Here is a 14,482-nt window from a genome sequence, read left to right on the forward strand (position 1 = left end):
GTCAGGACAGGAAAAACTGATTTTAAATGTATCTAAGGTGTATGTAAACTTCTGACTTCAGCTGCATATTCACTCAAACAGTTACTCATACAGTCTCTTCAACCACATAATATGTTTATTTTATGTAACAAACAGCCTAACTGTCACCAAAGTACCACAATAACAGTTCACAGCTTGTATATGCACAGCCATCATATCTAAACACGATCTTCCCATGCATGCAGCCATTTCTACTTATTAGGTGCAGATGCGGTTTTCATTCACACAAACAGCAACTCAAACAGTCTTTTCAGGCATATAATACAGTTGTTTTCTGAAACAGACAGCCAAACTATCATAAAAGCACCACTATAATAGGATACATTTGCGCTTCTCTCTCTCTCACACACACACACACACACACACATGTCTGAGAAGTCAAACAGTGCATATAGGCAAACCGGACTGCTGATATTATTTGTACATTCGTTTTTTTACATATATAAAAAAGAAATAAAATAAAACAAAAACAGTACAGCAGTCATAATCCATTTGTTCACATGTTTACAATATTAAATACAGTATTTTCTGTTTTTATGACAAGAAATAAAAAATTTAAATAACAAAATTATCCTTTACACTCTGCCCACCTTACTTGAGTGTAGGTATTTTTTTTCTTTTTTTTTTCTTCTTGTCATAAAAAATGTAGACCCTACTCATGAAAAGGTTATTGATATCACTTGCAGTTGCTTTTATCTTCCCTCTTTGTAGTATGTCATTTGGGGGGTGGGGAGAGGGGATGACGTTGTATGGTACCCAGGTCTGAATACTGAATTTGTTTATATTGTATTTATGTATCATGCAATCATTTTTCTTGTATAAAGGTTATGGTGTCAGGAGACTGGAAAATGTGACTGCAGTTAAGTAAGATCCTCCTTGATATACAGTAAATGGGATTTGAGAAATTGGCATTGCCCTTAATATCTGAAAGAGTGCCAGCATGACTTTCTTAATGCTTAACCCTTAAATGCATGGGAATTTCACAAAATACTCCTACATATTTGGGTCTTTAGAGACTCGGCACACATATATATATGTATCAAAAATGGATCTACAAAATGCCCAGATATTTTCAAAATATTTTCAAGACAATTACAAAATAATAGAATAAAATATGTTTTTATGTTTTATTTTAAATTTTTCAAAGAGATAATGCAACAAATCAGGACAAATCTAGAACAGGATTCGTTAATTTCACACTGAAATTTCAAGAGACGCAACTGGCTGTCAAACACATATTGAGCTATACATACAGTAACACATAAGATGCACATAAGCTACACATTAGTATTTTCTCAGGCACTTTTTGAGTCTAAATAGATTTATAACTTACAGAATTTCAGTAGTACACCCAAAATGACAATAGTCATATCATACTGTTCTTGTGTTGTATGCTAGTTTACTTCCACGTTGTTTCTTCATCAAATTGCAATGTTAAATGTAAATCAAGTAAATCACTGAAACATCAGCGCCAACTTGAGTAACAAATAACATGTATAATACAGTTTGTGTGTATACGCATATGGAATACTAATAATTCACCACTGTTAAACAGAAAATCAACGTGATATACATAGCATTTATTTGTATGAATATAGTACTCATTTCTCTTTTAATAAACAAATAAATAGATATCTTGTGATAGTAAATTTATATAGATATGAAATAATCCTAAAAATATAATCTTTGGAAAAAAAAAGAAGAAAAATGACACTATTACATACCTAGGGTCTCTAATGACCCTATACACTTGTGGTACTCAAGCCATTTAAATTTTTTTTTTTTTTATTATATATATATTTACACATACTGTATATACCTGTATATACAGTATATATACATATATATTTTTGTGTTACACTATTTATAAGAGAAAGATTGTGGAATACTAAAGAGGTGTGGGCACAACTCCAAAAAAATGGATGAGGTAAAGGGGGTAAAATGATGTCCGGGTCACTAAAAATCCAAGGTATGCGTTTAAGAGTTAATTGTGCTGCTGGGTAGTGAGACATAATAATGCAGAAAAAATGTATCATTCAACCTTTTTCCTTCTTAGAGTGGCTGAATGGATAAATGTATAGGATATTAGTGAATTAATTTAAATATTGATTTGGCATGCCAACTACGAGAAACAGTTTATATCAATAACTGAATGATGCTTAGTTTTGCTAAGACGATGCCACTGCTTTGTTGACTTAATAAAACAAGGTAAAGCTTGGTCTTAAACTTGCTGACTAAATAACAAAAACTGCAGATGAAAGATTTTGTGCCTAGAAAAACCTTTTTATGTGAGATTGAAAGCAATACAGTTCGATGCTTTATGACGCTTCAATGCAAAAACGCACTGAATTATCAATGATTCAGTAGCCTTAAAATACAGTAAAAATTTTTAATATCTAATTGTTCAGTGTTTCAGAACTTTTCTGAAAAAACCTTTTCATAAACCTTTCAATAAAATTCCACATCATATCATATAATTTCCTGTGAAATGACTCTGACCCCTAAGCAATATAGTATATTTCCTAAGCAATCTAGTAAATACATCCTATTTATCAAATTTTTAGACCTTGGTTCATATTACTCTTTTGCAGATGGTTCCATCTTTAGTATTACAGCTTCACTGGAACTGTTAGTTTCTTTTTTTTCATTGTGAGGTCTACATCGCTTGTGGTATCTCTGTTGCATAATTATGTTAAGTCAAAAGTGGAAAAATATGGTGTGTGTGTGTGTGTGTGTGTGTGTTTACCCAGTGACAAAATGTTTTTTTAGTTTTTTTTTTAATGCAAGTGCAAAATATGTGGCTTCTATTCTGTGATGAAAAATGCAATTCATTTCCTCTTTAGGCGTTAGTTTCACTAGCACATGATACTTTGCAAAATAATTTAAAGCTACTACCTTTTCTCAATATAAAAAACACAAACTTGTATTTACTGGTATTATACAGTATTTTGATTACAGTCATGGGAAAACTTACAAATGAAATTAAAGATTATTTATGTTTTAGATGCATTAACATGCCAATGCAACATGTCTAACAAAAAACAATAAACAACATTTACTTTTAATGACATGGAATACACTTTTTAAAGTTGTTTATTTTTTAGAGAAGTTAATATCCACTGATATAACTCATCCATCCAAAACAAGACAATAAAAGCAAGACATCAGCTTAATATCTAGGGCATTCTCATGTATGTGAGTCATTTATTCAATATTCGAGATTTTTAAAAAAAGTATTTACTGTATAGAGGCAATATTTACTCTGTAGTTCACCCTCTTTGGCATTTTTGGAGGGGCAATACTGACAGTGACTGTTTATTCCCCCCAAAGTATAAACAATAGTTCGAATTTTTGTATAATTTGAAACAGCAGACTACAGAACATGATGTATTCGATAAGATAAATTTCATGAAAATATCTTCTGAAAACTCTGAAGGAAATGATAGCAACATCAGATAAAGATATGCAGAGTAAGCTGATGGAACTGACAAGAACACATGACAACTTACAGTACCTTCACTCAAACCTCTACTAAACTTTAGTCATGTACTCAGATGTACTATGAACTGTGCCTGTAGTCTTTGGAATGGAACTACAGCTTTCTTCTGCAGTGCCTTCCTGGGATTGCAGAGCATGGCCTGCCTCCATTAGTGCTCTTTGACAAATTCCTGACAGGCTTTGGTTGCAGCGACACCTCATATCCAGTCCCATGCAAAAATACAGCACTGGATTCACACAGCTGTTGAAATAAGCTAATTTTGATACCATATCCCAGCCCACTTTTACTGCCTCGCTGTCTTTATTCACCAACTTGACGAGCCCAAGGCAATGGTAGGGGGCCCAGCACAGGAAAAAGGCGCAGACCAATAAGGCAAGTATCCGGAGAGGCCTTGATTTGCCAGAGAACTGTGTTCTCCGTATCCCAATAGCAGCTAGTATGTAGCAGCAAAAAATCACCAGGAAGGGCAATAGGAATCCACATATGAAGCGTATGCAGTAGTAAATGTACTTTGCTGAATTGGAAACCTCTGCAGCTCCTTTCTCCTGCATATTTAGACAAATTAAATTATAAATTTCCCCAGTCATTCTTTATACATGTACAGTGAGCTCCAAAATTACTGGCACCCCTGACTGGCAATGCACATACAATACTTAAAAAAAATATAAACAATATAATTATAGAGATCAACTCAAAATGCCAACATGTGAGAAATACTGCACTTATTAATTTTTCAGTGGAACCAAGCAAAATCATTTATTGATTTAATTAAAAATCAATGTCCTCCAAATCAAGGTTTCACAATTAATGGCACCCTTAAAGATTATTGTAAATAACATCCACCAAAATGAAATCAGGAATTAAATTCCACTAATTTAAGTTTATCTAAGACTTAATGAAAAATATTGAGCCATTATATCACTTCCTGTTTCACCAGGGTATAAAAATTAGGTAACACGCATGCAATATCCCTTCGACATTCAACACCATGAACTGGCAGTTCAAAAGAGACAGATGGTCGTAGACATTCATAAATCTGGTAATGGCTACAAGAGGATTCACAAGCGATTGAATATAACACTGAGCAATGTCAGGGCAATAATTAAAAAATTCAAAAGATATGGAACAGTTGAAAACCTCATGGTAGAGGACACAAATGCATTTTGTCCCCCAAGATAGGGAGGAGGATGGTGAGAGAAGCAACAAAATCCCCAAGAATCACTGTGAAAGAATTGCAGGCCTTGGTGGCATCTTGAGGTCACCAGGTTTAAAAAAGCACCATCAGACGACACCTCCACAACCACAGGCTCTTACGAAGGGTTGCCAGAAGAAAGCCCTTTCTGGCCCCAAGACACAGATGCAAGCACTTATATTTAAATAATGTCTGGAAGAAGGTGCTGTGGTCAGATGAGACCAAAATTTAACATGAGATACAGTATTGAGATGCATACAAGGAGAGGCACCTCATACCCACGATGAAATATGATGGTGGGTCAGTGATGCTTTAGGGCTGTATTATTTACAGAGGCCCAGGGGCACTGGTTAAGATTGATGGCATAATGAATTTCACCAAGTATCAGGCAATTTTGGCTGACAATCTGGTTGCCTCTGTCAGAAGGCTGGGATTTGGCCATAGGTGGACTTTCCAACAAGACAATGACCCAAAACATACCTCAAGATCCACACAGAAATGGTTCTGTGACAACAAAATGGCCATCTCAGTCATGAAATCGAAAACCTGTGGGCTGAATGTGAAGGATCTTGAAAGGATCTGCATAAAGGAATGGTCCAAAGTCCAAAGTCAAACATTACAGGAAAAGACTCCACGCTGTTATCCTTGCCAGTGGTGGTTGCACTAAGAACTAAATGAGGAGTACCAATAATTATGAAACCTTGATTTGAAGGACATTGATTTTTAATAAAATCAATAAATTATTTTGGTTGGTTAATAAACGCTGTACTTAATAAAGTACAGTATTTCTCACATGCTGGTATTGAGTTTCTCTCTATAATTATACTGTTTATATTTTAAAGTATTGTTTGTGCATTGCTAGTCAGGGGTGCCAGTAAACATTTGACATTTGTAAAGTTGCTCTGACCTTCATTGAGCAGTGGCTCAAGTTGTTCTTGCCGGGAAAAACCTGTCGGTACATGAAGTATGGTGAACTGAGGATGAGCGCCACAATCCAAACTCCTAAACTGACCACACGGGCAGCACGTAATGTCCGTCTTTCCCTGGTGAACACTGGGTGCCACACACAGAGCATTCGATCCACACTGATGACAGCCAGAAGAAAGACACTGCAGAACATGTTGGCATACTTAAAGAAGCCATTGAACTTGCAGAGAAACACTCCAAAAGGCCAGTGATCAAAGAAGATTATTTTGGTGAGTGAGGTGATTCGTGTCAAGCAGAAGATCAGGTCAGCTACAGCGAGGTTGACCAACCATACATTGTTGACACTGGGCTTCAGCCGGAAGCCAGCCACCCAGATGACCAAAGAGTTCCCCGTGGTGCCAAGGAGAACGATGATGGTGTAGAAGAAAATGTCCACTGTAGTTAAGATTTGGGAGGTGGAGTGAAGAAGAGTTGTATTGGAGCCCATTCTACAAGCAAGACAGATAAACCTTTAAAATAACCTTTAAAACATGCATTGGTCCACGGAAGCAGTTTATGCTTCATAAGTTTAGACCAACTCGTTCTTGCTCAGAGTCTGTTTCAAAATGGTACACTAAACAGAAGCTTGAAGCATTGTTAAATGTACTGTATATACTGTACAAAGCTGCTTAGATATACAAGTATATTTACAGTTGCATAGATTCTTAAAAACACACAGCTTAGAGATTTTTTTGTATCTCAGTTACGTTACACTTGTGCAACTTTTTCCTGATAATTCTCTCTAAAAAGCTCAATAGAATACAATTTTTATTACATTTTTAGCAAATTGATTAATAATATATTAATAAAACTAAGAAAATCCCCCAAATAAAGATTATTTAGTGTATAATAATTAAAATAATCTGAAATATTGCCTATAATATAAGGCTGTGCTGCCTGCTCTCATTGGTATGATGAGGCATGTGTAGTCGCAATGATTGCCCCCTACTGCAACAGATTCGAAAAAACATCAAGGTGATACATCAAGTTTGAATTGCTCTGATGGTAGGAACTTAACAATTACAAAGATTATTACGTATGGGTTGGGTGGATCATTATTTCCATTAAATTCAATGCATTATTTTTCATATACTTAAATCACACTAAATTAACATGTTAACCCTTTAAGCTCCGAGGATGTTTTTAAAGATTTCCTGTTTCAGTGTCACCCCCCCCCAAAACAAAAAAACAAGGAGGGTCAAGTGTTTGGTATAATTTTAAAGAAAACTTTTTTATTGATTATGATAATTTCTGAGACTCTCAGCCTAAGAAACTGCTGAACAATCAAAAAAATAAACTTGAGCCAAAAAAAAGTTCCCAATCATGTCAAAGTAAAATTTTGTGTTGATACAAAAAAGCAATCAAATGTTATAGCATTACAAAAATAATTTATCCTAGTCTCCAAAAACATTTCCAAGTGTCCAAAAGCCTCTCCAAACAAATAAAACATAGTAATTCTACATAAGAACTAATAACATGATAATGACTTGCAGGCATGAATTACAAGATCTCATTCAGTTTCATTCTGTGTCATTTGAGCCATCATTGAGTCTATGTCATGTACTTGGTGCCATCTCCTGGTGGCCATATGTAATTAGAATGAACGATCCTCTCTGCCCATATTTGGATGATTTCCACCTCTGGTTGCGGCAATCTGAATCCTAATATGACTGGTTTAGAGTTCCATGATACTGGACAACATACTACAACTGTACTATGAAGTCATCTTTTTAGTCAGACACCAAATTGTGTGCTGTGCACATTGTTCTTCGTGTGTTTTATCCAGTAATTTCTGCATATGATTACGTTGTGAGCTCGTTTTAAAGATAATCACCTCCTCTAAGTAATGCTATGTGATATTTTATGTTCCGTTAATTTTTCGTGAAGTTTTAAGAGAAAATGCGGCATTTAAGCAACACCTGTTTATGTCTGTCAATGACATACTTAGCTATTACTATATTAGTCTGGTTGTATTCTGCTCTTTGAGATATTTCCAATGACATACGACACATGGCTATTTGATCAGTTTGATGTTTTTACAGATTACAATAAAATAAAATTATTAATTAATTATAAAAACGGAACACTTCTGATTTGTTTGCAAATTTCAAAGCACTTGTTCAGTTTTAGCCATAATGCCTACATGCATTGTAAAGTACAGCTTCTAAGCTTTAAAACGATACCTATTTTGTGTTGGTCGAGACTGTAGTAATTCATATTTTGATGGGTTAGATCAACAGCCCTAATTTTCATAACCTTGAATTTAACAGATCATGAATCTTGATCTGTAGGCTACCCACACGTTCATACAATTTAATAAGCTCTCTGTTCACAGTTATCATGTTTAATGTGTGGTTGCTAAGCTAGTATTGTAAGCTACAGCATACAGTTAAATAAACATAATGCAAGTTGTCTGGCAACCTAAAGGGTCCAGGTGATAAAACTGATTAGAAGCAATATTAATAATCCCAACAATTTGACAAAACATTTTATATTGCAAGGCCTAGATTAAAAAGTGATTGTAAAAACAATGATGTTCTAAAGCAGAACTGAATTATAAATAATCTACTGATGAGTTGGTGTGGGTGTTCTTACCTATACACAGTTTCAATGAGTGTTTCTCACGTATTAGTTTTGTGGAGAATTCTTCTGCTTCATCCTTCATGAATGTGTCCTGCTGAGAGTGTGCAGATACATATACAAGTGACCTATTCAATGACATTCATTGCAGTTGGTATCATTTTTAATGTTTCAACTTTTGTCTAGTTATTCAGAAGTGTCTTCTTAGGCAACAAGGGGAGACAGACAGGAAGGAGGAGGAGACAATCACAAGTGTGAAAACACAAAAGTATGTGTAACTATTGCACCCATGCATTTCTGAGTGCCAACCCTGCTGAAAAATCCAGCCAACCCTCCTGAAAAATCCAGTTTAACCAGCATGCAATTCCCATGCTGGTCTAGGCTGGTTAGTGCTAGTTTGGTTCTGGTCTAGCTGGTGGACCAGCATAGCCAATATATATATAAACTGATATATTGGTCTAATGTTGGTCATATAAGTTAGCAGTGGCAAGTTCTCAGAGCCAGCAAAGCCTTCTCTGCCGGCCTAACATGCCAAATAAATAAATATCTTTCATCCTTTCATTCTCAATCACCTTTTTGCCTATGCATTTTTAATTGCTTTCCACTCTTAATTAATCTACAAACAAATAGAGAAAAATGAAAATTTTAACCAGTCAGAATTTATTCCTTGATTCTTACAAGCAAAGTGTGACAACTGTTTCACAAATCGCATGCCCAAAGCCGAGCTTGTTAGCCGAAGCAGCACGAGTCTGAGGTCCACCCCCTCAGGCCTTCAGAATTTCTTCAGAATCCCTCAACAGTGCAAGTGAATAGGCATCTAAAGTCAGATTGTCAGATTCATCAGCCAATCAGACTGATTTATTTGTTCATGGTGGGTGTGAACTTTAGGATATGTATCAGTTGAGGCCTTCTAGCTGTCCTTGAGTGACACAATCACACTTTAACTGATGTATGTAATTCAAGAGCAAAAGATCAAGCTGTCTGACGAGTCGGTTGTCATCACCATTGAGAAAGAGATCCTTATGAATTTAAAAACACGGGATGCTCTGCATGACCGTGTGATTGCTTAATTTATTAAACAGGAAAGGACTGATTTTCACCTCAAGTAAATTGGTGAGTGCTTTTTGCATTGTTATAACAACATCAGGAGTTTTCTAAGTGTAAATTAGGTTCCTTGAGCATTCAATGTCGGATCAAGTTTTGAAAAGTAGTGCTACATTCCATTCAACTCGAAAAGTCGGATTTTACAACTTCCTACAAGGAAAAGTGCAATGGAATGCATCTTTAAACCAGAATTACAACTTGTAGGCTCGTGCAGAAATTCTCAACTCTGATTTCGCAGAGATGCAGGGACAAACATGTCGACACTCAGGGAGATATACAAAGTAAGTGATAAACATTCACTTTATTAAGCAATATCGATAAATGAGTTAGTTTGCACATTACATGATATTAAAGCTTGTTTAACAAACGCCTGCAGAAACAGGTGTATAAAACATGGTCAATTATAGTCTCTTTTGATAATCGTACACCTGCAGCATTGTTTATCAGTTGGGTTGCTAGGAGACATCTCTAATTAGAGTCAAACCCCTGCTAAGCTAATGGCAGCGCTGCAGTTCCGAATATCGGGGAATGGAATGCATTTATGGTCGGAGATACCAAGAAGGAATATCCCACATCCAACTTGAATGGAACGCAGCATAACCATGTACCCTAACGAAACTAAATTTATTGCAAGCGACATTTAAATCGCAAATATTATCAGATATTATTAGTTCATTAGGTATTATAGACCTCCTTGGTAGATTCACATGAAAAATTATGATTTTTGAATGTCTGTTCGGGAGACATTCATTTCACAAAATAGTCATGCTGCAGTTAAAATTAGGCTTGCTTGAGCATTAAGTGTCATTTCAAGTTCTGGCTTTCGTGCGTGGATATGTTTTTAAAATTTAAATTGGTATTACTAGTTAGCTGCGACATAATGTATGATGCCCAAAGGCATAGGGTGTCTTATTCATTGTGAAACTGTGTTTTCTTAATGGCATGAATCACACTGAAGGCCTAGACTTTAAACGCACGGCTCGCCACTGTAAATTAGACGATCCCTTCTTGTCTCGGTTCTTGGCCTAAATAATCTTGAAAGTGGGCCTAATACTGCCATCTTTGCTCGTGGGCAATCAATGTCTTTTGAAGCGATCCAAAATGTTTCACTGTACATCTTGACAGCAGTCTCCTTAGCGTCATGATGTCAAGCTCAATTACACTTCCTATAATGCCATCTAGTGCTCTCCGCATGCGTCAAGCACTAGGAAATGTAATCGAGCTTGAAATCATGATCGTGCCTAGAGACTGCATTGGCAAGATGTACGGTGAAAAAGGAGTTATATTTTGGTCTGTTCTCACCCAAAACCAACTGGATCGCTTCAGACATTGATTAAACCACTGGAGTCTGATGGCTTGCATTTATGCTGACTTTATCTCCTTTTTGGAGTTTTGGAGTTCTGGTCACCATTCACTTGCATTGTATGGACCAACAGAGCTGAGATATTCTTCTTAAAATCTTTGTGTTCTGCCAAAGGAGGAAAGTCATACACATCTGGGATGTCATGAAAGTGAGTAAAAGATGAGAAAATTTTCATTTTTGTGTGAACTAACCCTTTAAGATTGTGTACGTTCTTGTGGTGCCATCAACCAATCATCTTTGCCTGTACATTATTTTCCTGTGGCTTCAGAACACTGGAGTCTGATGGATTATTTTTATACTGACTTTTGGAGCTTCAAAGGCCTGATCACCATTCACTTGCATTGTATGGATCTACAGAGCTGAGATATTCTTCTAAAAATCTTCATTTGTGTTCTGCAGAAGAAAGAAAGTCATACACATCTTAGATGTCATGAGGGTGAGTAAATGATGAGAGAATTTTAATTTTTGGGTGAACTAACCCTTTAAGGCCTTTCTGTAGCGACTATCCTTACACCAAAGGCAGCAGGCAGGGAAAATATGTATATTTTTAAATATAAATAATGAGTCCATTTTAGGCTTTTAACTGCCCTGCACATAAATCAGGCACCGGTAAAGCATCTACTCTAATACAATAAAATATGTGTGATCTATGCTGCTTGCAAAAAATATTATTTTTTACAGAATACAGGGTTACTTCTGAATGGTATTCAATGAAGAAAGCTTAATTTATTGTCGGCAAAATTGTGTAGTTACAGCTTTTACTAGCAAAGACAATGTGCTAATCAGAAAAATCTTCACTCTCTGGGTCCTGCCAATGACTCTCTACTGCTTGACTGTGCTTCCTCCTCATGGTGAAATGTAGTTTTGCAGAAAATAATTCTGTCTCGTGTAGATTCACCACAGTAATGTTTATTTTAAATTATATGGATTATTGTCATTGAAGACCGAAATTATTAATTTATATAATGTACTGACATGTGAAATAAAATAATTCAGTATTGTCAATTAAGCATAACATATCCTGAAACTTTTCACACATCTGTTTCTATGATACTATAATAATACATTATGTTCTGTTTATGTACTGTTGTACTGTTATTTGACTTCATGTTTAGGCTACCTGAATGCAAATAGGCTGCTAGATGAATGGGTTGCTGTCATCAACAATTTTTCTTCTACATCTTTTCAACACAGTCTCATTATCAAAAAACAAACAAACAAAACTTATATATATGCACACTCACTGAGCACTTTATTAGGAACACCTGTACACCTACTTATTCATGTGATTATCTAATAAGCAAATCGGGTGGCAGAAGTGCAATGCATAAAATAATGCATATACGGGTCAGGAGTTAATGTTCATAACAACCATAAGAAAGGGGAAAAAATTTTATCTCAGTAATTTCGACCGTGACATAATTTTTGGTGCCAGACGGGCTGGTTTGTGTATTTCTTTAACTGCTGATCTCCTAGGATTTACATGCAAAACAGTCTCTAGAGATTACACAGAATGGTGCCAAAAACAAAAAGCATCCAATGAGCGGCAGTTTTGCAGATGGAAATGCCTTGCTGATGTGAGAGGTCAATGGAGAATGGTTAGACTGGTTCAAGCTGGCAGAAAGGCTATGGTACCTCAGATAACCACTCTGTACAATTGTAGTGAGCAGAATAGCATCTCAGAATGCAGAACACGTCGAATCTTGAGGCAAATGGGCTACAACACTTTACAAGGACCACAGTGTTCCTAATAATTTGCTAAGTGAGTGCGTGTGTGTATATATATATATAGATACACACACACACACACACACACACACACACACGCACACACACACGTATACAGTTGAAGTTTACATACACTTAGGTTGCAGTCATTAAAACTCATCTTTTAACTACTCCGACATCTACTTTGTGCATGACACGAGTAATTTTTCCAACAATTATTTAGAGACAGATAGTTTCATTTTTAATTAACTATATCACAATTCCAGTGGGTCAGAAGTTTACATACAGTAAGTTAACTATACCTTTAAGCAGCTTGGAAAATTCCAGAAAATGATGTCAAGCCTTTAGACAATTAGCTTCTGATAGGAGGTGTACTGAACTGGAGGTGTACCTGTGGATGTATTTTAAGGCCTACTTTCAAACTCAGTGCCTCTTTGCTTGACATCATGGGAAAATCAAAAGATATCAGCCAAGACCTCAGAAAAAAAAATTGTGGACCTCCACAAATCTGGTTCATCCTTGGGAGCAATTTTCAAATGACTGAAGGTACCACTTTCATCTGTACAAACAATAGTACACAAGTATAAACACCATGAGACCACACAGCCATCATACTGCTCAGGAAGGAGATTCATTCTGTCTCCTAGAGATGAACGTAGTTTGGTGCGAAAAGTGCAAATCAATCCCAGAACAACAGCAAAGGACCTTGTGAAGATGCTGGAGGAAACAGGTAGACAGGTCTCTATATCCACAGTAAAATGAGTCCTGTATCAACATAACCTGAAAGGCTGCTCAGCAAGGAAGAAGTCACTGCTCCAAAACTGTAATAAAAAAGCCAGACTACAGTTTGCAAGTGCACATGGGGACAAATATCTTACTTATTGGGGAAATGTCCTCTAGTCTGATGAAACAAAAGTTGAACTGTTTGTCCATAATGACCATCGTTATGTTTGGAGGAAAAAGAGTGAGAATTGTATGCCGAAGAACACCATCCCAACAGTGAAACATGGGGGTGACAACATCGTGTTGTGGGGGCCCTTTGCTGCAGGAGGGACTGGTGCAATTCACAAAATAGATGGCATCATGAGGAAGGAATATTATTTGGATATTGAAACAACATCAAGACATCAGCCAGGAAGTTAAACCTCGGTCGCTAATGGGTCTTTCAAATGGACAATGACCCCAAGCATACCTCCAAAGTTGTGGCAAAATGGCTTAAGGACAACAAAGTCAAGGTATTGGAGTGGCCATCACAAAGCCCTGACCTCAATCCGATAGAAAATTTGTGGGCAGAACTGAAAAAGGGTGTGCAAGCAAGGAGGCCTACAAACATGACTCAGTTACACCAGTTCTGTCTGGAGGAATGGGCCGAAATTCCAGCAACTTATTTTGAGAAGCTTATGGAAGGCTACCCAAAATGTTTGACTCAAGTTAAACAATTTAAAGGCAATGTTACCAAATACTAACAAAGTGTATGTAAACTTCTGAACCACTGGGAATGTGATGAAAGAAATAAAAACTTAAATAATTCTCTCTACTATTATTCTGACATTTCACATTCTTAAAATAAAGTAGTGATCCTAACTGATCTAAAAGACAAGGAATTTTTTTTTCTACGATTAAATGTCAGGAATTGTGAAAAATTGAGTTTGAATGTATTTGGCAAAGGTGTATGTAAACTTCTGACTTCAACTGTGTATTTGTACGTACACATGGGCAGCCAACAGATTGGAATAATGTTTTTTGGAATAAACAGATTTTGCAGTTTAGGAAGGAAATTTGTTCTTTAATTCAATAATTTGATCACAATGTATAGTCAGGACATTACTGATGTAAAAAACAGCACCGTCACTTTTGAAAAAAGTCATTTTTGATCAAATCTAGACAGGCCGCATTTCCAGAAGCCATCACTGCAACACCTTATCCTTGAGTAATCATGCTAAATTGCTAATTTGATTCTAGAAAATCACTTGCCATTATATCAAACACTGCTGAAAGCTATTTGGTTAAT

General features: G+C 36.1%; 1 protein-coding gene across 1 annotated transcript; it reads right to left on the reverse strand.

The window, feature by feature from the left end:
* Positions 1-146: 146 nt before the first annotated feature.
* Positions 147-8,486, reverse strand: LOC127425558 (C3a anaphylatoxin chemotactic receptor-like). The gene is made up of 3 exons (XM_051671672.1): positions 8,292-8,486; positions 5,638-6,145; positions 147-4,083 (listed from the first exon to the last, which is right to left on the reverse strand). The coding sequence occupies exons 2-3, from the start codon at positions 6,142-6,144 to the stop codon at positions 3,571-3,573; spliced, it is 1,020 nt and encodes a 339-aa protein (XP_051527632.1). The 5' UTR covers position 6,145; positions 8,292-8,486; the 3' UTR covers positions 147-3,570.
* Positions 8,487-14,482: the final 5,996 nt, after the last annotated feature.

Source organism: Myxocyprinus asiaticus, chromosome 34, assembly GCF_019703515.2.
Source record: "Myxocyprinus asiaticus isolate MX2 ecotype Aquarium Trade chromosome 34, UBuf_Myxa_2, whole genome shotgun sequence".
Classification (NCBI taxonomy): domain Eukaryota; kingdom Metazoa; phylum Chordata; class Actinopteri; order Cypriniformes; family Catostomidae; genus Myxocyprinus; species Myxocyprinus asiaticus.